General features: G+C 34.3%; 1 protein-coding gene across 1 annotated transcript in view; it reads right to left on the bottom strand.

Moving 5' to 3' along the window:
• Nucleotides 1-23,766, bottom strand: part of COL4A5 (collagen type IV alpha 5 chain) — a 237,673-nt gene that overhangs the window by 53,591 nt on the left and 160,316 nt on the right. Inside the window, exons 27-33 of the mRNA XM_049644165.1 lie at nucleotides 23,655-23,759; nucleotides 21,676-21,773; nucleotides 20,294-20,444; nucleotides 8,464-8,577; nucleotides 3,261-3,428; nucleotides 2,230-2,319; nucleotides 1,350-1,499 (exon numbers count right to left, since the gene is read on the bottom strand). Of these exons, the coding sequence (XP_049500122.1) occupies nucleotides 1,350-1,499; nucleotides 2,230-2,319; nucleotides 3,261-3,428; nucleotides 8,464-8,577; nucleotides 20,294-20,444; nucleotides 21,676-21,773; nucleotides 23,655-23,759 (876 nt within the window). The remainder of the gene's footprint in view (nucleotides 1-1,349; nucleotides 1,500-2,229; nucleotides 2,320-3,260; nucleotides 3,429-8,463; nucleotides 8,578-20,293; nucleotides 20,445-21,675; nucleotides 21,774-23,654; nucleotides 23,760-23,766) is intronic.

Below are 23,766 nucleotides of genomic sequence, written 5' to 3'. Positions count from 1 at the left end.
TGAAGGAACTGGAGCAGATTATCTTTAGACTATCTCTTAGATTCTACAACTATCTTTAATAGCCGTATTATATTATAATAGAGTTTACTGCTTCTTATTTTACAGAAGGCATAATTGAAAGAGAAGTCTTATAAGGAGTCATTCAAGAAAGATATCTCATTTTAGCAATACAAAAAATGGGGCAACCCTGCCTCTTTTCTGACAACATACAAAACTATAGTAATGTCTTAAACTCTTTTGAGAAAAAAAATCCCACCAAGTCCTGCTCATAGGGAAACATAACATCTGTGTACACACACACACACACACACACACGAACAATATTAACGTTTACAAACCAAAAAGAGCCACAAACTTTACTATAAGCTGCAAATAAACACAGCTAGTTTTAAAGTTCCATGTTTTTTTTGAAAGGCTATTCTATATAGATTAGATTGTAAGTACTTTATTTGATTCATGCTTATCTACATGTTCTGATGCCTTGTTATATGTTACAGTTTTGTAAAACGAAAAAAGAATTTTGTATTTAAAAAATCAATGTTGGGGTGCCTGGGTGGCTCAGTTGGTTAAGCATACGACTTCAGCTCAGGTCATGATCTTGCTGTCTGTGAGTTTGAGCCCCACGTCGGGCTCCGTGTTGTCAGCTCAGAGCCTGGAGCCTGTTTCAGATTCTGTGTCTCCCTCTCTCTCCCTGCCCCTCCCCAACTCACATTCTGTTTCTCAAAAATGAATAAACATTAAAAAAAAATAAAAATCAATGTTATACTTCTTATTTGTTTCTAGTAAAATAACAATAGTAACACAGTTGTTCCCTAAACCTACTTTCAGCAATTTCCCCCAGGGCTGAGATTGGCTCTTCGTAGTCTAATACTTGTTATTCTTCCATGGCAGAATAACAATGAACTGCATTTAGAGCCAAGTATGATATGGATATCAAAACACTGCAGGGCAACAATATACCACTCATTCCCATCTGGTTTCATGGGAAAAAAATTAAAGGACCAGCAAATTTCCTAAGCACTGAAATCTGTTTTCCAAGTGATTCTGGCCATATATCCATTTCTCTCAACCACATCCTGTACTACTTTCTGGAAAGCCTGAAAATGACTGCCTTAAGTCTATTTTAAGACTTCATAGTTTGTGATAGATTAAACTACAAAGAAAATACTTAAATAAAAGTTGATCACTGAAATAGTACAAATCAGGCGAAAATTTTCATTACCAAAAATTGATACATCTAAGTGCCTTTTGTTGGTGACTCCTATGCTACAAGTCAACTTTTCATGATATTAAAAATTAAACTTCAGATATACCAGTAAACACATTCACGAATAAATACATTCACTCACCTGGTAATCCAGGGTCCCCCTTCTCTCCTTTTGAGCCCAGCAGATCTGGATCCATTGGTCCAGGAGGGCCTGGAAGGCCAGGCTCTCCTTTACCACCTTTTTCTCCTACAGGGCCAGGAGGTCCTGGCTGACCCTGAAAACCATTATCACCTAAAACCGACATGTGTGTGGAGGACAACAGATCAGATTCATCCTTCCAAGATTAATGCATATAAACATTATTCATATGTTCCACAGTTTGGTAGGTCACTGACCATCCAAAACACTTATGCGCCATGGTTATTGTCTATGAATAACTTGAATTCACACACATTTTTATACTCAAATAACACTTCATATATTTTCTGGGGTTCTTTGACAATTATAGGAATTGTAAAAAAAATCAAAATTTAATACCTATATTTTGTTATTTTGAGCTGAGCATTTACCACATTTCATGGTATTCAAATAATACATGCCACCACATTGAAAACAGAACCTATTTAAATGCCATGTCACATACAAACAAACACAAGTAGGGCACCTGGGTGGCTCAGCTGGTTGAGCATCTGACTCGATTTTGGCTCAGGTCATGATTTCATGGTTCTCATGGGATCAAGCCCTGCATTGGGCTCTGCAATGATAGCATTGAGCCTGCTTGAGATTCTCTCTCTCTCTCTCTCTCTCTCTCTCTCTCTCTCCCTCTCTGCTCCTCTCCCACTTGCATGCACACACGCTCTCTCTCAAAATAAATAAAGAAATAAACATTTAAAAACTTAAAAAAGAATATACAAGCAAGCATTGCTCATTTTAAAGCAGTCAAATAAAAATGTTTTGTATTGACATAAAAGATGTTAAATTTTCTCTCTTACATGCATCTGCCGCCAACTCTGAATATTACCTTTGAGACCAGGAACACCACTCCTGCCAGGAATTCCCAAAGGTCCTGGTGGGCCTGGAGGTCCCATCATACCCATTTCACCTTTGGCACCTTTGAAGAATATAAATAATTAACTTTTACCTTTCTTTGACCTTGGAAAGATAAAAGGTAAGTTTTAAGATGGCAGTTGGAAGACCTGAGGGTTGGAGGGAAGGTAAGTTTTAAGATGGCAATTGGAAGACCTGAGGGTGGGAGGGAAGGCACTAAGTCTTACCCCTTTTCAACTGTTGTAACCATAGTGACCACTATTGCCAATACCTATGAATATGAAGACTCACTGTGGTTGCTTATCTCCAAAGATGACCTCACAATGCACCACACTTACCAGTATACACACCCTTGTGTAGCCTTCTCCCCTTGAATTTGGGCTGACTCTGTGCCTTGTCCTTGACTAAGTGACACTGTGACTCCCAAAGCTAGATCATAAGAAGTCTTGTGGCTTTCATCTGAGGTTCTTGGAACACTCGGTTTTGGTTTGGGGGATTCTCTTGTTTGGAAGCCAGCTGCCTTTAGAAGGAGAGCAACTACCCTGACTTTATCATAATATAACAATCCTAAGCCATGTGAAGAAACATTATGGATAATCAGAGACATGTGAAGAGGCCAAGGTACACTCAGGTGTCAGAGAAATGCCATTCTGGAAGTAGATCCTTCATCCCAACCGCTCCAGTTGATGCCATCTGGATCAGAGATAAATGACCCCATTCAAATCATGCCTTAATTCCTGACCCACAAAATCTTGAACAAAATAAAAAAGGTTGATTTAAACCATTAAATTCTGGGGTAATTTTCTATACAGCAATATGTAACAAGATATCTCCCAGAGAAAAAGTATAATGTAAATAACAAAGTGAGTCTCTTGAAAAGACATTTAACACTTTTCCTTAAGGACTAGGTCAATCCAGAAAAGTACGACAAAGGAATAATATAATGGAATCATAAGAGTTTTAACTTACTGAATCCAAAACCTGAGAAAACTTTAAATAAATTACCTGGAAATCCAGAGGCACCTGCTTTTCCTGGAATCCCTGGTGATCCTGGGGGTCCCATAGGACCGGGTGCTCCAGGAATTCCTGGACTGCCTCTCTCACCAGGGGGTCCTGGAACATCAAACCCAGGAGGTCCTGGATCTCCCTTCTCTCCTGGTATTCCATGTAAGCCTAGTTAATACAACACCAATATTAACCAGTTTTGAAGTAGTTTTAAGAGATGTGTCTGATCATTTTTCTAGCAAACAAGTGACAGACTCCTTTCTATAACAAACCTAACAGTGAGTCAGAGATTCTTTTGGTATCATGCACATAAAATGACCTAACCATCAAACTTCAGGATTTTCAGGTACATTTCTCTATGAAAGTGCTTCTCAAATTATTTCTGGTGAAGGACGAATCTTTTCTTAATTCTTGGTCAATCCTGGACTAATATTTTTCATAAAATATAGTAAAATGACTAAAAGAACTAAAATAAAAAAACCAGAGACATACATAATACATGTCTACCTTCGGCTATTAAATTCAACAACTACAATTACACTGTCAAATTGCTATAAAAGTTTCTAAATGCTTACTCTCAGTTTCTTTTAATTCCAATGCAGACTGGTAACAAGCAGTTTGTGATTTGACATTGGTCCGTTGACTGCATTTGGATTTGCATTGCTCTAAGGTACTATGGATTATTGGGCTATATTTCCATAATCCATAAGAATGATTAATTACTGAATAAGCCCATTGCATGGACCTTTTTGACTTTATTTTAACCTCATTTTACATGTTGTTTTAATAATACATTACCATAAGTTTTTGTTGTTAAATTTTGTTTCCCAGTATTCCAACCAGGATTTTACAGAAAAAATATGACATTGAAAAAATGCTTAACCTTAGTAAGTTTTGTAAGACTGAACTACTCCAAGACACAAGATGGTTAGAATATAGGGAAAAGAATTACTCTACAAACACAGAGCAAGTTCCCGCTCCAATACTTATCAGCTATGTGACTTAGTGAGTCACTTAATATTGTTGATCTACATCTGGGGATACAACTGACTGGAAGCTAGAGGCTGAGCCAGGTGACCATTCCAAGGGTCCCTTCAACAATAAGACCTAATTTTATTGTTGAAGCTTCATAGACAATTATTTTTATAATAGAGCAAGATGCTAGGATTTTAAGATCTGTTTGGTGTCATATACCAGCATGTCCTTAAACCAATAAAATTCACTTCAAAGATTAGAGAATTCCATTTAGTTGGCACAGTGGTGATGGTTCCAATGCTGTCATTTCATAAAAAAATACTATAAAAAGGGGAGAGAGATTTTATATTATTGTATTTGTGAAGTATGATGATACCTAAAAATGAGCACTATTATAGCTCTATATGGATTGCTGCCTATTGTTATATTCCAACTAGTTTTTGACAGCTGAGGTTTTGAGATAAATAATTTGTCCTTTGAAATATGCTCCACAAAAGAATGAAAAGAAACCAAAGACTTAAGTCTGGAGAAATCTTGTTTGTTTTTCATGTTTAAAGCTTTACTTTAAGATCCAGCTTTTGGGAAAGAACTACAGTACCTGGTAGGCCTGAAGTTCAAGAGGCAGGAGTTACAGTTTAGTAGCAAGATGAACTACCCAGGCAGAAGCAAGTTGCCAAAAGATTGATTAGGTTAGGAGACAAAACTAAGCATGTTAAGATGAGAACAAAAACGTCTACAAGTAGAAGTTATTAGATACTGATTCATGACTGTCATATATCAGTAATGAGTAAAGAAACTTACTGTAGGCATTCATTAAGGTGTTCATATACCATATTCTATAAATGAGATGTATTTGCCAACAGAGACACACTAAAATATTTACATTCACAAAAAGTAATGCTGTCTTTTTTAAGGTATCATTTTATTTATTTTTATTTTTATTACTTGTTTTATTTATTTTTTATTTTTTTAAATTTACATCCTCTTTGATGAAAATCAGCTTTACATTTTTATCTCTGATCCTTATATTACTTTGAATAACCCTTTTGGAACTTAAGCTCCTAAAGATAAGTTAGAATTTAAAACTGAATTTGATGTTATACTATAACAGCTTAGGTACAGAGAATTCAATAATAATTAGTGGATGACTGTGATTAAACAAACCCGCATGTACTAGCAAAGATTTTTTTTTATTGTTATTTGTAGTAGTAACAGATATTATGCTGTACTTTTCATAGCATAGATATTTTCCATGAATATTGTCAGAAATAGGCATCCTAGTAAGATCAAGAATTAAGATGATGAAATAAAAGAAATGACAAAACACAACAGAAATGATAAATTCATCCTTATATAATAATAGGAATTATATGGCTATATCTATAAAGGGTAAGTGCATGAGGGGTATACAGATGTGCTTAATTTATTGGCAGCTAAATGGAACCAGTTACTGAAAAAAGGGGAATAATTCAAAAACACATATTATCTGTGAGAACTTTACACACACACACACACACACACACAAACACACACACGCTAACTGAGGGTTTGATAGCTGAAAAAAAGTTAGAAAACTTCGTAGATGAAAATATGTTAGGAAACTTCATCTATGAAATGACATGACTAATTCCTTGTTTCTTTGTTTCACGTTAGTAGCAATGAGGTTGAACTGATTCAGTTATGTACTTTTTCCTGAGGCCAGGCAAGCATTATAATATATTTGGCTCAGGTTAGGGTATGATATGTGAACATGGAATTGAGTATATCTAACTGACCTCTAAAAGATTCACTAAAGCAGCGATCTCCTAGCTAATAGCCAGATCAAATAATAAGAATCAATAATTTCCATTTCTGCCCCGATGAGTAGGGCATGGAATGAAAAGCATTTTGCTTATCCTTTGGCATTTTTTTCTTTAATTTCCCTGCTGTCAAATGAGGAATTGATAATTCAACAGTTCCTTAATTTATAAACATGCATTAAACTGTGTATCCTGCCTTGGAAAGGAGAATGACAAATAGTAAAGTTTAATTAAATTACAGCAGAACGCTGGAGTCAAAAATGCTTGAAAAGCATAATGCAAACATTTTATACTGGGCAGATGACAATATAGAATATTTTGCATTACGTTTTCTACTGCAAAATGAAACACAGCAAGTATATTAAATAAGCTTATTAGAAAACATTAGTAGCTAGAATTTTAGCCATGCAGTCTAAGTCAGGTGTATCAAAATATAAGTAACAGCCTTCCTGATCACCCTTTCATTTAGATGTATGGACAGAAATTACAATGTTTTTGAAATGGGCTAAGATAATTTTCTGCTTTGGTGATATAAAAAAATTTATATAAAAAGTGAGTATATGTGGCTAGTATTAAATATAAAATGTGGTCTATCCTATAGTAAAAAAAATCTGTGATTTGATAACATATCTATATTAATAAGAGTGCATTGAATACATTTTCATGACAGTTGCTATTAACTTCATTTGTTGAACCATATTAGTTAAGATCTTGACTTCTATGGCAAAGCATATATTTACAGAAGAAAGAGATGAGATTAAATCAGCAACATTACTTTTCCCCTGCCTGTCCTATCTAGACTTTATAAATTAATATACCTATATATACATAAGTTAAAAAGCAGAGAACATTGGAAGAATGAAATATTTAGAGTATTAGCTAAATTTGAGAAAGCATAAACCACAAATAGATGTATTCTTATTTTGTTCAGCTTGTTATTAACAGTAGTATTTCCACTCTTGTTTAGCTGTGATTTAAGAATTCAGAATGCTTACAAAACCTCATGCAATTTTGGGAAATAAAAGAAATGACAAAACACAACAGAAATGATAAATTCATTTTAGCCATCTTTGTGGAAAAGCAGGCCAAGACTATAATGACCAAACCTAAAAATTGTTTTTTCTCAAGATCCTTTCGCTGCGTTACTTGAACAGAATGGTTTTTTCATAAGTGTTGAAGCAGCTACAACAACCTGGTTTGAACAACCTGGTTCAAAGCAACACTGTAAGTTTTCTTATTTTTAAGTCAGTAGTAGTGACATGTTAAAAAAAGGTACAATGTGCCATAAAATAAAATATTTAAACAGGAAATAAGCTAAAATAACCTTTACTTCCAGACTTTTTATATTGTTAATTGGTGTTTCTAGATTTTAGCATAATAATTAACAAAATATCTATTGTCATTTAAGGGCAGAAAATATATTTCTACTGTAAGTCTACATGTAAGTCATCTGACATATTCATGTAAGTTAAGGAATGATTAAGTTTTTCATATTTGTTTTAACTTCAGGAATTATTACATTGCTTTACAGTAACATACCGGCTCAAGAGTGGCCCTTACTGTGCATAACCAGATGGCTCAGAATCCACAAAACTCAAGTAAACTCTCACACAAACGTAGAGGAACAATATGATTCTCTATCAGGTTACCAGCTGACAAAACTTGTTTTGCCTATGTATATAAAAAAAGTTTAGGGGCGCCTGAGTGGCTCAGTCAGTTAAGTGTCAGACTTCAGCTCAGGTCCTGATCTCATGGTTTGTGAGTTTGAGCCCCATGCCAGGCTCTATGCTGATAGCTCGGAGCCTGGAGCATGCTTCAGATTCTGTGTCTCCCTCTCTCTTTCCCTTCCCCACTTGCGCTCTGTCTCTCAAAAATAAACAAACAGTAAAAAACTTAAAAAAAAAACAATTTAAAAAAAGTTTAGCGAGCTTATGAGTTGCAAAGCAACTGCTGATTTAGGGGCAAAGGGGGAAAAATTCAACGCACTTGTTTAATTTAAAAAAGAAAAAGAAATGAGAATGCCTAAAAAATATTTTTAACAGAATGTTAAATGTGCAAAGAAATGTTAAAAGATTCCACAAAGGTCTATTAATTCTGTACAGCTACTCAGATCTGAAATAATCAGCACTAGACTGTGATTCCAAGACTGCCACTAGCTTAATGACCGTATGCTGTGGCAACATACTGCAACGTGAAACTGTATTATTGTCAATAGATCAATTTTAAATGAACACGAAGGGAAAATATGGGATTAAAGTAGCTCTTATGCTGTGATCTATACTTTTTCAGTTTTACAATATTATACAAGTAGACATGTTATTCAAATCTGTTTTCTGGAAAACTGTTACATAGGTTGTACTTTACTGATGAGCTAACCAACCTCTAATAATGAGTGCTACAAAATGCACATTTATTTACTCCAATCTTACCAGGTTGGCCTACTGGTCCAGGAATCCCTGGTGGCCCTGGTGGTCCCTGAACACCTATCCCTGGAAGCCCAGGAGGTCCCATTGGCCCAGGTTGTCCATTTGGCCCAATATCACCTTTAAGAAATAAATATAGTTTAAATATTAAAAACAGCAACAATAGCTGAGTCACTAGTCATTAGGAACCACAACACCCATGTGAAAAGGCACATCATAGTAAGCAGGGATCTTGAAAAGCTAACCAATCATAGAGCAAGAAAAGTATGCAGAAGTACTCACAGAAGATAATAGGAAATGAATTAAAAGTTACAGACTTATAATTTAACCTATGCTGAGCAGTCAACCTCAATACCTAAAATCAAATTCACAAAATAGTACATAAGATTACAAACCACACATTTCTTTTGCCTGCAACTCATCTATAAGTATCTATAAGTTTGGGTAAGTATCTATAAGTATAAAATATATTTTCAAGTTGCTTTTTTAAGGTAGGTAACCTTTAACATCTTCTTATTTGTTAACTTGGGCCCATGTCCCATAAACAAGCTAAAGCCTGTCCCATCATCAGTAAAATACTTTGACCATAGAAACTTCACTGTCCCTCTATCTTCTGTCTCTCTTAGTTTAAAAAAATTTTTTTACATATACTAAAACTCTCTAATGTACTCTGATGGGTTTTGACAAATGTATACTGTCATATAATCACCACCAACATCAAGATATATAAGATACATATATAGTGCCATCAAACCAAAAGGCTTCCTGTACCTGGTTGTAGTCAACTCCTCTCTACACTCTAATTCCCTGGCAACTGCTTGATCTGTTTTACGTCTTATAGTTTTTCCTTTTCCAGTATAGCATATAAATGCAATCATATAGTATGTAGCCTTTTGAGTATGTCTCCTCTCCCTTAACATAATGCATGATGCATCCAAGTTGCTGTACAAATCAGTAGTTTGTTACCTTTTATTGATGAATAGTATTCCATTATGCAAACATGCCACAATTCGTTCATCTATTTACCAGCTGAAGGAAACTGGGCTATTTCCAATTCTTGGCAATTATGAACAAAGCTGCTATGAACACTGACCTAGAGATTTTTGTGTGAAGTGTCACATTTTTTCTTGGAAAAATAACTAGGAGTGGGATTGCTGGGTCATGTGGTAAGGGTATGTTTATAAGAAATTGTCAAAATGTTTTTCTTTTTTTAAGTTTTTCTTTAAATTCCAGTTGGTTAACAGACAGTGTAGTATTAGTTTCAGGTATAGAATTTAGTGATTCATCACTTCCATACAACATCCAGTGTTCATCAAAAGTGCACTCCTTAATCTCCATCACCTATTTCCCCCATCCCCACATGCCCCCTCCCCTCTGGTAACCATCAGTTTGTTCTCTATGATTACGAGTCTGTTTCTTGGTTTGCCTTTCCTTTCCCCCCACCCATGTTCATTTGTTTTGTTTCTTAAATTCCACATGAGTGAAATCATATGGTATTGGTTTTTCTTTGACTTATTTCGCTTAGTATAATACTCTAACTGCATCTATGTCTTTGCAAATGGCAAGGTTTCATTGTTTTTATGGTTTAGTAATATTCCATTATATATGTACCACCTTTTCTTTATTCATTCATTAGTCGATGGACACTGGTTGTTTCCATAATTGGGCTATTGTAGATAATGCTTCCATAAACATCGGGGCGCATGTGTCCCTTTTAATTAGTATTTTTGTATTCTTTGGGTAAATATCTAGTAGTGCAATTGCTGGATTGTAGGGTAGGTCTATTTTTAGTTTTTTGAGGAACCTCCATACTGTTTTCCAGAGTGGCTGCACAAGTTTGAATTCCCAAAAACAGTGCAAGAGTTCCCCTTTTCCACATCCTTGCCAACACCTGTTGTTTCCTGTGTTGTTGATTTTAGCCATTCTCACAAGTGTGAGGTGATATCTCACTGTGGTTTTGATTTGTATTTCCCTGATAATGAGTGATGTTGAATATCTTTTCATGTGTCTGTTGACCATCTGTATGTATTCTTTGGAAAAATGCCTATTCATATCTTTTGCCCATTTTAATTGGATTATTCATTTTTGGGTGTTGAGTTTGCTAAGTTCTGTACAGATATTGGATACTAAACCTTTGTCAGATATGTCATTTGCAAATATCTTCTCCCAAACTGTTTTTCAAAGTGGCTATAACATTTTGAATTCTAACTAGTAATGTATCAGTTCTAGTTACCCCACATTTTTGGCAGCACTTGGTATTGCCAGTTTTCCTTCTTTTTTGAAGCCTATTCTGACAGGATAAGAAATGGTATCTCATTGTAGTTTTGAATTGCATGTCCTAGATGACTGATTATATTGAAAATCTTTAGATGTGCTTACTATTCAGATACCTTCTTTGGTAAAGTATCCGTTCAAATCATTTGCCTGTATTTCCAAATTCAAATTTGGTTGTTTCCTAATTACTGACCTTGAAGAATTCTTTATATATTCTGGCTAAAAGTCCTTTTTGTCAGATACATGGTATGAAAGTACATTTCGTTTTAATTAAGTCCAATTTATCAATTTTTAAATGTACTGTTCTTTTGGTATTTTATCTAACAACTCTGCTCAACCTACAATCATAAAGAGTTTCTCCTATGCTTTCGTCTAAAATAAAGGATAATAAAGTACTGCCCATGGGCTAAATTTGGCCTGTAGGTTTCATTTTGAACTGCCTGTGAGCTAAGAATGGTTTCTACATTATTTAAAGTTGTTAAAAAGGAAAAAAATATTATATGACAAAACCCATAGGTGGCCCATAAAAACTAAAATATTTATTATTGGGCCCTTTATAGAAAATGTTTGCCTCTGTTCCAAAATTTTTTTTTATCATTTTAGGTTATATACTTAAGTCTATGATCCATTCTGAGTTAATTTCTGTATACGGTGTGAAGCGTGGGTTGAGGTTCATCTTTTTTGTTTTGTTTTACACATGGATGACCAATTGACTTAGCACCATTTGTTGAAAAAACTTATTCTTCTATTGAAATTGCCTTTTCCATTTGTCAAAAATCAAATTCTATAAGTCTATTCTTGGACTCCCTATGGCCTTCCATTGATCTGTATGTGTCTCTCATTTCACATATATCACACTATCTTAATCACTGTGGCTTTACATTAAGTTTGGAAATTAAATACTATGAATCTTCCAACTCTATACTTCTTTGTGAAATTATTTTGGCTATTCTAGGTCCTTTCCCTTTCCAAAAAAAATTTTGAATAAGAAACTACTGCGAATTTTGCTAGGAAACATGTTAAATCTATGAATAAACTTGGAGAAAACTGTTATGTTAACAATATTGAGCCTTCCAATTCATAAACACAAACGATCTTTCTATTTGTTTGGAGTTTGATTTCTGTCATAAGTGTTTTCTAGTTTTCCACATACAGATCTTGCACACATTTTTTAGAACTATACCTAAGTATTTCATGTTATTTTATTCTATTTCAAATAATGCTGTTCTGTGTAATTTTCATTTCTAGTTGCTCATAATAGCATGCAGAAATACAATTTACTTTTGTATATTTGCCTTGTATCCCATCAATTCTTAGTTCAAGGAGTTTTTTTTGTAGATTTTTGATTTTCCATATAGAAAATCAAGTCACCTATAAAGAAAGTTTTTTTTTCTGCCTTTCCAATCTGTATGTCTTTTATTTCTATTTTGGGGGGGTTATTTAGTGATGAGTTTTTTTTTTTTAATTTAAATTTTCTTAGTTAAAATACATTGCAATATTAGTTTCAGGAGTAGAATTTAGTGATTCATCATAACAAGTGCCCTCTTTAGTACTCATTACACATCTAGACCATTTCCCACCCACCTCTCTCCATCAACCATCAGTTTGCTCTCTATCATTAAGAGGATCTTGTGTGTTTCCCTCTCTTCTCTGCTCCCCCCTTTTTATATGTTCATCTGTTTTGTTTCTCAAATTCCAGGTATGTGTGAAATCATATGGTATTTGTCTTTGACTTATTTCGCTTAGCATAATACATTCTAGTTCCATCCATGTCACTGCAAATGGCAAGACTTCATTCAGTTTGATGGTTGAGAAATATTCCACTGTGTGTGTGCGTGTGTGTACACACAACATCTTCTTTATCCATTTATCAGTCAATGGACATTTGGGCTCTCTCCATAGTTTGGCTGTTATTGATAATGCTGCAATAAATATTGGGGTACATGTACCTATTTGAATCTGTATTTTTATATCCTTTGGGTAAATACCTATTAGTGCAATTGCTGGATGACAGGATAGTTCTGTTTTTAGTTTTCTGAGTAAACTCCATACTGTTCTCCAAAGTGGCTGCACCAATTTGTATTTCCACCAGCAGTGCAAGAAGGTTTCCCTTTCTCCACATCCTCACCAACACCTGCTGTTTCTTGTGTTGTTAATATTAGTCATTCTGATAGTGTGAGGTGGTATCTCATCTTTCTTTTGATTGTATTTCCCTGATGATGAGTGATGTTGAGCATCTTTTCATGTGTCTGTTAGCCATCTGGATGTCTTCTTTGGAAATGTGTCTATTTGTGCCTTCTGCCCATTTCTTAACTGGGTTGTTTGTTTTTGGGTGTTGAGTTTTCTAAGTTCTTTACAGATTTGGGGTACTAACCTTTTATCAGATATCAGATATGTCATTTGCTAATACCTTCTCCCATTCCGTAGGCTGCCTTCTAGTTTTGTTGATTGTTTCCTTCACTGTGCAGAAGCTTTTTATCTTGATGAAGTCCCAATAGTTCATGTTTGCTTTTGTTTCCCTTGCCTTTGGCGACATGTCTAATAAAAAGTTGGTCCAGCTTAGGTCAAAGAGGTTGCTGCTTGTGTTCTCCTCTAGGATTTTGATGGTTTCTTGTCTCACATTTAGGTCTTTCAAATGATGAGATTTTATTTTACTTGAGCATAGTTGACACACAACGTTACATTAGTTTCAGGTGTACAACACAGTGATTCAACAAGTATATATATTATGCTATGTTCACCACAAGTGTAGCTATGATATGTCACCATATTATTTGTATTTCTTGCCTGATAGCATTTCATTGCTTTATAGGACTTACAGTATGATAATGAAAAGGAGTGGTATGAAAGGACATCTTCATGCTGTTCCATATCTTCAGGTAAAATCAGTCTTTCACCACTAAATATAATGGATCAAGTTTCTTGTAAATGTTCTTTATCATGCTAAGGAATCTCTCTTTTATTTCTAATTTTGTGAGAGCAACCTTTGCAGAATGAATGTTGAATTCTGCCAAATAATTTTCAGCATCTATTAAGATGATAATATTGTGTTTTTTCTTTAGACTGCTGATGAAGCAAATTACCCTGATTTTTTAAATTTTTTAATATTTACTTATTTTTGGATGAGAGACAGAGTGCAAGCAGAGGAGGGGCAGAGAGACAGGGAGACACAGATCCAAAGCAGGCTCCAGGCTCTGAGCTATCAGCACAGAGCCCGACGTGGGGCTCGAACTCATGAACTGTGAGATCATGACCTGAGCTAAGTCAGATGCTTCACTGAATGAGCCACCCAGGCACCCCAAATTACACTGATTTTCTAATCAGCCTTGTATTCTGAGGATAAATCTTACTTGGTTGTAGAATATAATCTTTTTTATATACTGTTGGATTAGATCTGCTAATATTTTCCTGAGACTTTATATATATATAAATATGTTCCAGAGGGATATTGGTCTACAACTTTCTTTTCTTATGATGTCTTTGACGGTTTTTGATTTCAGGGTAATGCTGGCCTCATACAATTGTTGGGAAACAATCTATCCACTTCTATTTTTGGAGAGAGATTGTGTGGAACTAGTGTTACTGTTTCTTTAAATGTTTGTTTGAATTTACCAACGATGCCATCTGGATCTGTAGTTTGTTGGTAGGATTTTAATTACAAACTAAATTTCTTTAATAAATATTGTATTATCCACTTCTTCTTCAGTGAGCTTCAGTGGTTTGTATCTTTTAAGAAACTAAACCTTTTCATCTAAGCTGTCAAATTTATGAGCATACAGTTGTCTGTCATATGCCCCTGTTATTCTTTTAATGTCTGTAGGGTCTACAACGATGCCCCCTCTTTCATTACTAATAGTGGTAACACATGTCTCTTCTTGTTTCTTTTCTTGGCTGGCCTGGCTAGAGGTATATCCATTTTATTAATCTTTTCAAAGAAAGCCATTTGGCATCACAGAATTTTTCTATTGTTTTTCAGTGTTCAATTTCACTGATACCTGCTCTTACTGTTATTTTGCTCTATCTTCTGATTGTCTTTTTATTTTACTTTCCTTGTCTAATTTCTTAAGGTGAAAAGTTGTTCTTTTTATCTAATAAAAGCTTTTCACACATAAATTTTCTTTTAATTACTTCTTTATCTGAATTCTCTGAATTTGATATGTTTTACTTTCATTTTTATTAAATTAAAATACTTTCTAGTTTTCACAGTGATTTCCCTTTTGATTTATGAGTTATTTAAAAGTGCTTTGGTTATTTTCCAAACATGTCAAGATTTACCCAGATAGCTTTCTATTACTGATTTCTTGTTAAACACAGTATGCTAAAAGACTATACTACATAATTTCAATATTTTGAATTTTCCAAAGTTTGTTTTAAGGCCTAGATTATCATTGATCATGATGAATTTTCCATGTGTACTTTATTTTTTTACATTTATCTATTTAATTTGAGAGACAGAGAGAGAGAGAGAGAGAGAGAGAGAGAGAGAGCATGCGAGCAAAAGAGGGGCAGAGAGAGGAGAGAGATAATCCCAAGCAGGCTCTGCACTGTCGGCATGAAGCCCGACATGGGGCTCAAACCCACGAACCATTGAGATCATGACCTGAGCCAAAACCAGAGTAAGACATTTAACCAACTGAGCCACCCCGGTGCCCACCATGTGCACTTTAAAAGAATCTGTTTCGTGCTCTTGTGGGGTGGAATATTCTATAAATGTTAATGTTGAGGAGTTATGCACAAGGGAAACTCCTAACACTGCTCTGCTTAGAACACTGTACATCCTATCCTTGTATTCTACATGAAGCTGATGCAAAGTATGGCCTATGGTAGTTGAATGAGTATGACAAGCCTAGCTGGACTGAAGACCACCTGATGTTGGGCATTACAGTATCCCAATTTTCTATTTGTAATTTTGTATTCTCTTTATTAAAAAGAGCTGCCAAAATTGTATGATCTTAAGGTGCCACAGAAATCTATCTTTTTCTGTCTTCCACATTTCTCATCCTTTGAAAATTATACTTTTCATAATTATTATTTCATTCTTTTTTTTAACATACTGTGTATCAGAAATTTCTTTAGTTGAGACCACTTACTCAATACCAACTTTAAAGAATCTATTCTTTCCCTACTGACTGAGGATATTTCTGTGATATATCAAGTTGCTATATATACATAAGTATGTGTGTATGTATGTGTTCCGTATATACATGTTTCTAAACTCTTTCTATCATATTGGTCTACTGGTCTGTTCCAGCACTGGTTCACAATGGTATAATTACAATTATATTGTAATATATTTTAGTAAATGTTTGGTAAATGTTAAGTTTCAGAATTAGTTATGTCAAGTGCTTCCAAAAAAGTCCTATTTGAATTCTCATTGAAAATGCATTATATTTAGACAAATTTGGAAAGAGTTGACATCACTGAGCCTTCCGATGCACACATATGATTTATCAACCAGTTAATTTTACCTTTTTTCAAGTTTGTTAATAATAGTTTTAATTTCTTCCACAAATACATTAGGCATACTTTATTTTATTAATTTCTAGATATGATATATATTTTTTGCAAATTACATTTTATTTGTATTTATTTCAATATTTCCATTTCTATACCATTCTATTTGTTACAATACTTTTGGATGTTATTCCTGCTACCTGGAACATCCTTTCCTAAGGATACAGCTCAAGTGTCACCTCCCTTATGAAGCCTCCCAAGGCATCTTGGATGAGGCCCTGAACAAAAGTAACATATGAGCCAAACTGAATGTTTCCAAAGTCATCTTTTTTTACCTTTTTAAGATGATTCTAATGCTGAGTCTTTCTTTTTCTAATGTTGAGTCTTAAGCACATTTTCATCCTCATATAGTTCTTTCCTGATGGGTATTAGCCTAATTAATTTATTATTGGTTACCATTTTGCTTTGAAAGTGCAAATCTCCTATTAGAAGAGATTACTAGGTTCTAATACCCAACTACTGGAATAAGCGTATCTGATAGGTGAACTTTTATTATGATTTGCTTATTGAGTTCTGACAGTGGTTTACTGACCCAAAACATTAGCAATACATATTCATAAAGGTTCCAGATAAAATAACCACTATCACAGTGAAACCATGTAGATTTTCTTATAGTAGTCACAGAGGAGACTCTATGCTTTTGTGTTTCTAGTGACTCAAATAGTATCTGGCACAGAATAAAAACATAATGTTTGAGGAATGAAAGAATTATATGGCAGAAAATCCCAACTTCTTTTTCTTCTAGCGACATAGGAACTGTACTGGAGTTTTAATATTTCAGAATGATTCTTATTAGGATATGGGGATCCTATATTTACTTTCAAAGATTAGGAAAATAAATGCCTGTTAAGACACTGATGCTTAAAATAGTCTTCAACCCATTTCTTCCTAACCCGTCTCAAGGATATTTTAATAAACAAAAGTATCATGAGTGAGTAAATCCCATATGGAGACTGCCACATAGCTTATCATTTGGAATGTCTCTATCTGCAATTTTTGGAGTCACATGTCTCAGCTAGGGTAGATAATTGGTGGGGAACACTATGTGTAACTTTGAGTGTTACAGTTTACAGGTGGCCAGAACTGTTTACATGAACACAGATAGGTATTTTTAAAAGAGCTTTATCTAAGAAGAATTAGTATTGGGCTAGTTTGGGGCTTTTGCTGGTAGAATATAGGCTGGATAAATTGGGCTGTGCTGTCATATTGCTTTAATGGGAAATAATCCAACATGTTTCGGGAGTATAGAGTTGCTCAGATTATTCTCTGGAAGCCAAAATATTGACCAGGAGAGCCCCATTCCTTGCAAACCAGTAAGGAAAAAGCAATTGCCAAACCATGTAGGCTAATTCTATTTCTGTATATAATTAGGGGAATCAGAATCAAGTGGGTAGAGGAAATCAATGGAGAAATAAGCAAAGTACATGACCAGTTCACAGGAAAAGTATGTATGACCCTTAAGCATATGAAAAGATGTTCAATTTTATTCATAATAATGGACATACAAATTTAAACTACCCTGAGAGTAAAGGCAAAGGATCTAGTATATTCAAAGAAAAGTTTTAAAAAGAACAAAATTGGAGGATTACATTACCTGACATCAAGTCTATTATAAAGCTACTGTAATAGAAACAGTTGGTAATGACTTAAGGATAGTAAAATAGATAAGTAGAATTAACAGCACAAAACAGACCTACACATATATAGCCATCTGATTTTTGACACAGATGTCAAAGTAATCAAACGGGAAGGGAGATATTTTGAACAAATGATGTTGAATAAAATTATCTGGAATGAATGATAGTCTTAAACATAAAAGCTAAAATTATAAAATTTATAAAATAAAACAGAATATCTTTGAAACTTTGGGAAAGGAAAGGTTTCTTAGACAAAACACAGAAAATAATTATATAAAAATAGATAAATGAAACATCAATAAAACTAAAACTTTTATTCATTAAAATACACTTATAAAAAAAGGATAAGCAAACCAGATCAGGATAAAATACTCATAAACATATATTGAACAAAGGAACAGTATGCAGAATATATAAAGATCACTTCCAATTTAACATATAAATAGAAACAATCCATATTTTAAAATGGGGAAAATATATGAATGTGTAAATAATCCACCAGTACATGTAAAAGAGTTCAACCTCATTAGTCATCAGGGAGATGCAAACTAAAACCAAAATATGTTACCAACACACTTACCAAAACTCAAAATTAAAAAGACTGATAACACCAAATGTTGGAGAGAATGTGGAAAAATTAAAACTTTCATACCATATTGATGTGAGTTTAAAATGGTACAACCGTTTTGGAAAAAGGTCTAGTAGCTTCTCATACAACTAACATATACTTACCTTATGACCCAACAATTTTACTCTTAGGTATTCTCCCAAAGAAAAATTAAAGCACAAATCTACAAAAAAGACTTATAAAAGAACGTTCTTAACAGATCCACTCATAATAGTCAAAAACTTGACACAGTCCAGGTGTCCATCAACACAGAATGGATAAACAAACTTTGGTATATTTGTACAATTAAATGCTTAATAATAAAAAAATAAGAATAAAAACTCTCACCAAACACAACATAAATAGATCTCAAAAACAATATTCAGAGTGAAAGAAGCCTTACAAAGAAGATACCCACTGTGCTATTCCATATGGAGTTCTACAACAGGTAGAATTAATTTACAATGAAGAAAAACCATTACAGTATAGTTGTCACTGTGGATACTGGTGTAGAGACTGAGGAAAGGGGCAAAAGGGAAATTTCTGGGATTATATTTTGATAGGGGTTTGGTTACTCAGGTATATGCATTTGTCAAAATCCAGCAAATATCTCCTTAAGATATGTGCATCTCATTGAATTGTATGTCAAAAAGATTAGCAACCATAGAACTGTAATTATAATACACATGCTAAACTATTTAGGGAGAAGTGCACTCCCTAAATTGTAAAATTGACTTTGAAATGCATCAAAAAATAAGTTAATGGATAAAGGGATGGATTAATATGTGACAAATCATGTATAGTAAAACGTTGATGATAGAATATAAATAATGCATATATAGTAGTCACTAAAAAATTTTTCCTACTTTGCTGTTTATATGAAATTTTAAAAACATATAATGTTGGCAGAGATAAAATGTTAATTGTAGAATCTCGATGGTGGATATAGGAGTTTTCACTGAACCATTGTTTTAATTTCCTGTGTGTTTGAAAATTTTCACCAATAAAACGTTTAGAAAACTATACTGATAACTACTTCTATCAAATTTGCAAAAATTAAAGAGTTTGTCAATATACTAACTTACCAAGGCTGTGGAGAAACAACTACACTCATACACTGCTGATACGGTGCACATGGAGAAGAATCTGACAATATCTAGAGATGCATTTAGCCTTTAATTCAGAAAATCTATTTTCATTAGTCTGTTCTACTATTACACCTGTACATATATAATAAAATAACATGTATGCAAGACAATTCACTGTGATATTATTTCTAATAAGAAAAGATTGCCAAAAACCCAATCTAGTGACTAGCAACTGGTAGAATAAATTATGGTATATCCAAGCAATTTAATACTAGGTAGCTGTTTCTTAAAAATCAAGATCTCGATGCAATGACATGAAGCAATCTCTAGGATATAAAATTAAGTAAAATAAGTAACGTGCAAAAAGTCAAAAGATATACTCTACTTTTTGAGAAAGGTAGAAAAATATATATTTTTACTTGCTTGTATTTGTATGAAGGAACACTAGAAGGATAAATAACTCAAAATGGGTAAAACAGAGTGGATGGAGATGGGGTAAAAGGAAGACTTCTCAGTGCCACTTTTATGCATATATGATTGTATCACCTATTCAATGAAATAAAACGCCAAAACACCAATGGTAGATGAAAAAGAGCAGTGACAGAGTGGTAGCATAGGCTTTCAGCTAATTGGATTTATCACCCATAAACTTTTCCAAAAGTTTCAATTTCTATAAAAGTTAAACGCAAATTGAGAAGTAATAATAACTTCTATACCTTTTGGTCCAGGAAGCCCATCCAAGCCAGCATGCCCTGGAGGACCTGGAGGTCCTGGGAAACCACGATCCCCTTTTGGACCAAGTGTTCCTTTGAAACCTGGGAGTCCTGGGGGCCCAGGTGGCCCAGGTAGCCCAAGTCCTGGTTCTCCCTTAAGCACACACATGAGAAAACACAACAAAAACTCCCATGATTTTCTTGGTGTTTATTGTTTACCATGGAGAATTTAAAGCAGAAAATACAAGGTAATACCATTTTTCCCTATGGGGGGGAGGGAGGAGGACAATTAAATGAAAAATAATTGGTGTATTGGAGAGACCATCTAGAAGGATGAGAAATAAAATGATTTGGTTTCAGGACAAGAAAGATAAAGAGAGAATGAGATTAAAGAACTCAAGTGAAGAAATGGGATTACAGACTATTAGATAATTATTTTAAATTTGACTAAGTATGATAATGACATTGTGTTTTTTTTTTTGAAATGTCCATTTACTTAGAGAAGAATACTGAAGTATTTATAGGTGAAACAACACAATTTTGAGAGGAGTTAAAATACTTTGTCAAAAAAAAAGAATAGATGAAGTAAATATGATAAAATCCTGATAATTTGGAAACTGAGAAGTGGATATATGAATGTTCATTGTATCACTCTTTTTACTTTTGTGTTCATTTGAGAGGTACGTAATAAAATAAGAACAATTAAACAATAGAGAAGAGGTTTCTCATTAGAGCTGGGGTTATGGTCAATTGTTCTTCCCATGGAAAAAAATAGTAATGATGAAAACACAAAAAGTTTAAATTAATTAAATAAAAGAAAATTCAGGAACAGTCAGGGTAATTATATACCATAGTAGTTTGCTGAAGGCTGACTAAGGAAAATTTTAGATTAGCTAAGAAATAGTAATAAAAAGAATGGAAAATAACTCAAACAGTTGTTGTTGTTGTTGTTGTTGTTGTTGTTGTTATATTACTACGCTAATAGCAGTGGCTTGCATTATCTCTGTGGGATGGAATTGGGACTGGGAAACAGTATGGGAAGTTCCTGACATGATATTCAGCCAATCATCACATAGGCATGGATAGAGATGAAATGGTATGGTCATACTATAGAGAAGTACAGAGGGAGCTGATGATTGTATTCTCTCATCTAATCTCATCTCATCAAATAACCTGTCACTCTAAAACAGAAACTTTTTGTTTGCTTTAAATATGACCTCCTGGACTATTAAAGACTGTTTTGGGTTAAATATTTTTAAATTAAAATATAATCAGCTAACTTTATATAGTGAAGACTTGGGATAATAATGTCTATATCAAAATAGAGAGCAAAGGCTAACAGGAGAAATAGGAAAAGGAGAAAGAATAAATTAAATGTCCCAGACCTTTGGTCCTGGAAAGCCTGGTGGCCCAGAAGGGCCTTCTAGACCAATTCTTCCAGGTGTCCCAGGTGCTCCTGGAGGTCCTGGAATTCCAGGAAAACCTGTGAAATGATGAGTCATTTTTTAATTTTTAATCTCCAAAGAGAAGACACTTTAAGAAAGATATCCAAACTCCCAAACCCACACTTTTACCCTGTCTAATCATGCTTAGTGACTACAGTGAGATGTTAAAACTACAATGACATTCTACATGACTACTCAGAATCAAGCCTTACAAATATCGGATATTCCCTCTCAATCACCTTATGGTCCTACCATTTTCATACAGAGCTAATTTGTGTGGAAGATACATTCTTCTAAAGTAAAATGAGAGGTATTACTAATGAGATAGAACTAAACGTAAGGAATGACTACCACACAAAAATGCAGAAAAACTTTTATTCTGCTTATATCTGGATATAGTATGCTAAAATGCCTACCATATTATTCTGGAAACGATTTAAAAACAATTACAAATATTACACAAATATATACACATAAAGCCAAATCTCTTTCAAAGTCACTTAGAATAAATGAGTAAGGACATGTTTAAAGACCGTTCTCACACCAATGTGCATGTTTGTCATTCATGAGAATAAATTCTGTGAGGAATAAGGCAGAACTGAAACAACAGCCCTAAAAAATTTCAGTAAATCAAGAAAACATGATTAAGATAAAACATTACTTGGATACATATGTGTAATAAATATGTTTTCCGTTTGATGGCCAACAGGCACATGAAAAGATGCTCAACGTCGCTCCTTATCAGGGAAATACAAATCAAAACCACACTCAGATACCACCTCACGCCAGTCAGAGTGGCCAAAATGAAGAAATCAGGAGACTATAGATGCTGGAGAGGATGTGGAGAAACAGGAACCCTCTTGCACTGTTGGTGGGAATGCAAATTGGTGCAGCCGCTCTGGAAAGCAGTGTGGAGGTTCCTCAGAAAATTAAAAATAGACCTACCCTATGACCCAGCAATAGCACTGCTAGGAATTTATCCAAGGGATACAGGAGTACTGATGCATAGGGGCACCTGTACCCCAATGTTTATAGCGGCACTCTCAACAATAGCCAAATTATGGAAAGAGCCTAAATGTCCATCAACTGATGAATGGATAAAGAAATTGTGGTTTATATACACAATGGAATACTACGTGGCAATGAGAAAAAATGAAATATGGCCTTTTGTAGCAACATGGATGGAGCTGGAGAGTGTGATGCTAAGTGAAATAAGCCATACAGAGAAAGACAGATACCATATGGTTTCACTCTTATGTGGATCCTGAGAAACATAACAGAAACCCATGGGGGAGGGGAAGGAAAGAAAAGAAAAAAAAAAAAAGAGGTTAGAGTGGGAGAGAGCCAAAGCATAAGAGACTGTTAAAAACTGAGAACAAACTGAGGGTTGATGGGGGGGTGGGAGGGAGGGCAGGGTGGGTGATGGGTATTGAGGAGGGCACCTTTTGGGATGAGCACTGGGTGTTGTATGGAAACCAATTTGACAGTAAATTTCATATATTAAAAAAATAAATAAATAAATAAATAAATAAATAAAAACAAGTAAAAAAAAATATATGTTTTCCGTTTAATACAACCCATTCATTCAACCAATTATCTACTGAGTGCTTACTATGTTCCAGAAACTTTTCTAGCCCTGAAAATACAATGGTGAACAAAAAAAGACAATAATTCTGTAATTTTTAAAGCTTATATATAATTTTTGTATATATATGATTTAGATATTTTCTTGTCTAGACTGTTTTAGATAAAGACAATAAAATTATAGTGCATACATGCTGTGACTTTTCATTTACATTACTTATGGTACATAGAAAAGAGGTACAATTAATATATTTTACTTGTTGAGGGAATTATATCAAAGAATAATGTAATACTGACCAGTTGAAATAGCCTGCCTGCTGCCCAGTCCTACATACCTTTGGGACCAGGTGGTCCAGGAAGCCCAATTCCAGGGATACCTGGTTCTCCTTTGCTACCAGGTATTCCTGGCAAGCCTGGCTGGCCGGGAAGTCCAGGGTCACCTATGGA

The sequence above is a fragment of the Panthera uncia genome, chromosome X (genome assembly GCF_023721935.1).
Source record: "Panthera uncia isolate 11264 chromosome X, Puncia_PCG_1.0, whole genome shotgun sequence".
NCBI classification, from domain to species: domain Eukaryota; kingdom Metazoa; phylum Chordata; class Mammalia; order Carnivora; family Felidae; genus Panthera; species Panthera uncia.
This window is presented reverse-complemented; position numbering and strand designations above follow the sequence as displayed.